Genomic DNA, 1578 nt, shown 5'->3' with positions numbered 1-1578 from the left:
AGGAAAAACTTGTGAATCGCAGCAACTAGATCCACCTAGATAATCTCCCACGCTTTTTGAAAGAAAATGCCAATGAACCCGTCCGGCCCAGGTGCTTTGTCCAAAGGCATATCCTTGATAACTGCCTAAATCTCATCTTTAGTGAACACGCGATCTTGGTCCGAAAGATCAATGGCCGTGACACCAAGCCCCTCCAAATCAAGTGTGAAATCTCGGGCTCCATCCTTGCCTAGCAGGTCCTTGTAAGCTTTGTAAAAGGCTTCCTCCTTGCCTTTCTGACCCGTGATGATGCACCCATCCATGGTCAAGGAAGGAATGTAGTTTTTCATACGTCTCCCATTAGCTACCAAGTGGAACAACTACGTGTTAGCATCCCCTTCTTGAAGCCATGTAATTCTTGACCTCTGTCGCGCAATAGTCCTCTCTGGGGACGCCAGCCCAAGTACAAGCTGTTTTAGGGTTCGTCTAAGCCATCTCTCAAACTCAGTCAAACTACGACTCTCCTGAGCGCAATCAAACCGCATGATGACTATGTTCGCAATAGCAATTTGCAGCTTCATGTTCCCGATCTCCTTCTGCCCCCATGTAGCAAGCGCTCGGGCTGTGTTTCGTAGCATGATGTCTAAGCAGAAGAACGGGTCTGTGATATCTGGATCGCAGACCCAGGCCTCCTTGACTACATCCAAAAATCCATCCATTTTGACCCAGAACTTTTCAAAACGGAAACTCCTTCTGGCATGCATGTGCTCCTCAAGAGCAAGATGGAGTGGGCAGTGATCGGAGTGCTCGGTAGATAATGCTTGCAGCAAGCACTCCGGGTGGTCTAGCTCCCAATCTACAGAAACAAAAGCACGGTCGATCTTTGTGAGCGTGGTCGTCTCCCTTTCGTTGCTCCACGTGAATTTGCGTCCATGCAAAAAGAGGTCCTTGAGCGCGTTATCATCCACAAAGCGCTTGAACTTCCCCATCATTCTCCTGTCCAAGTTAGAGTTGTTTTTGTCTGCCGCATAAAGGATGAGGTTGAAATCTCCCAAGACGAGCCATGGCCCTGGACATAGGGATCTACGCTCCGAAAGCTCATTGAGGAAGTTAATTTTGCGCTCATCTTCCTGAGGCCCATATACAACTGTGAGCCACCATGGCTCTCCCTCCTTGGGCAAGACGTACGCCGAAATGCTATGGGAGTCATTGACATAATTTGAAAAGAGGACCCGTGTGATGTCCCATGCCACAAAGATACCCCCTCTAGTGTCCGACGCCGGTAAGTAAGTGAAACCACCATAGTTCGGCCCCATGCATTGCAAGATTACAAAAGTGTCCACCACCTCAAGTTTAGTTTCTAGGATACAAACAATCGCCGCATGAGTGGAATCCACAAAACCCCTAAGCGCCTTCCTTTTGGCCGGATTGTTAAGGCCTCTAACATTCCAACACACTAACTCCAAAGCGTTGAACGACATCGGAACAAAATGCCTCCAACACCACCGGCACCAACGTGCCTACTGCGCCAAGATCGGCTCTGCCATCCGTGCCTCCTCTGCGAGGTTGATCGGTATCGCCTTCCCGAAGATAGCCGCG

At 49.5% G+C, this 1578-nt stretch overlaps 1 protein-coding gene across 1 annotated transcript; it reads right to left on the bottom strand.

The window, feature by feature from the left end:
- Window positions 1-359: 359 nt before the first annotated feature.
- On the bottom strand, window positions 360-968 carry LOC141040810 (uncharacterized). Its single transcript, XM_073506927.1, has one exon. The coding sequence runs from the start codon at window positions 966-968 to the stop codon at window positions 360-362; it is 609 nt and encodes a 202-aa protein (XP_073363028.1).
- Window positions 969-1578: the final 610 nt, after the last annotated feature.

The sequence above is a fragment of the Aegilops tauschii genome, chromosome 2, assembly GCF_002575655.3.
Source record: "Aegilops tauschii subsp. strangulata cultivar AL8/78 chromosome 2, Aet v6.0, whole genome shotgun sequence".
Taxonomy (NCBI): domain Eukaryota; kingdom Viridiplantae; phylum Streptophyta; class Magnoliopsida; order Poales; family Poaceae; genus Aegilops; species Aegilops tauschii.
The sequence above is the reverse complement of the archived record's forward strand: the minus strand, read 5'-3'. Positions and strand labels throughout refer to the sequence as shown.

What these genes read in the sequence shown, in the direction of transcription:
- LOC141040810 (XM_073506927.1), bottom strand. Translation starts at nt 968, where the DNA reads ATGGGGAAGTTCAAGCGCTTTGTGGATGATAACGCGCTCAAGGACCTC.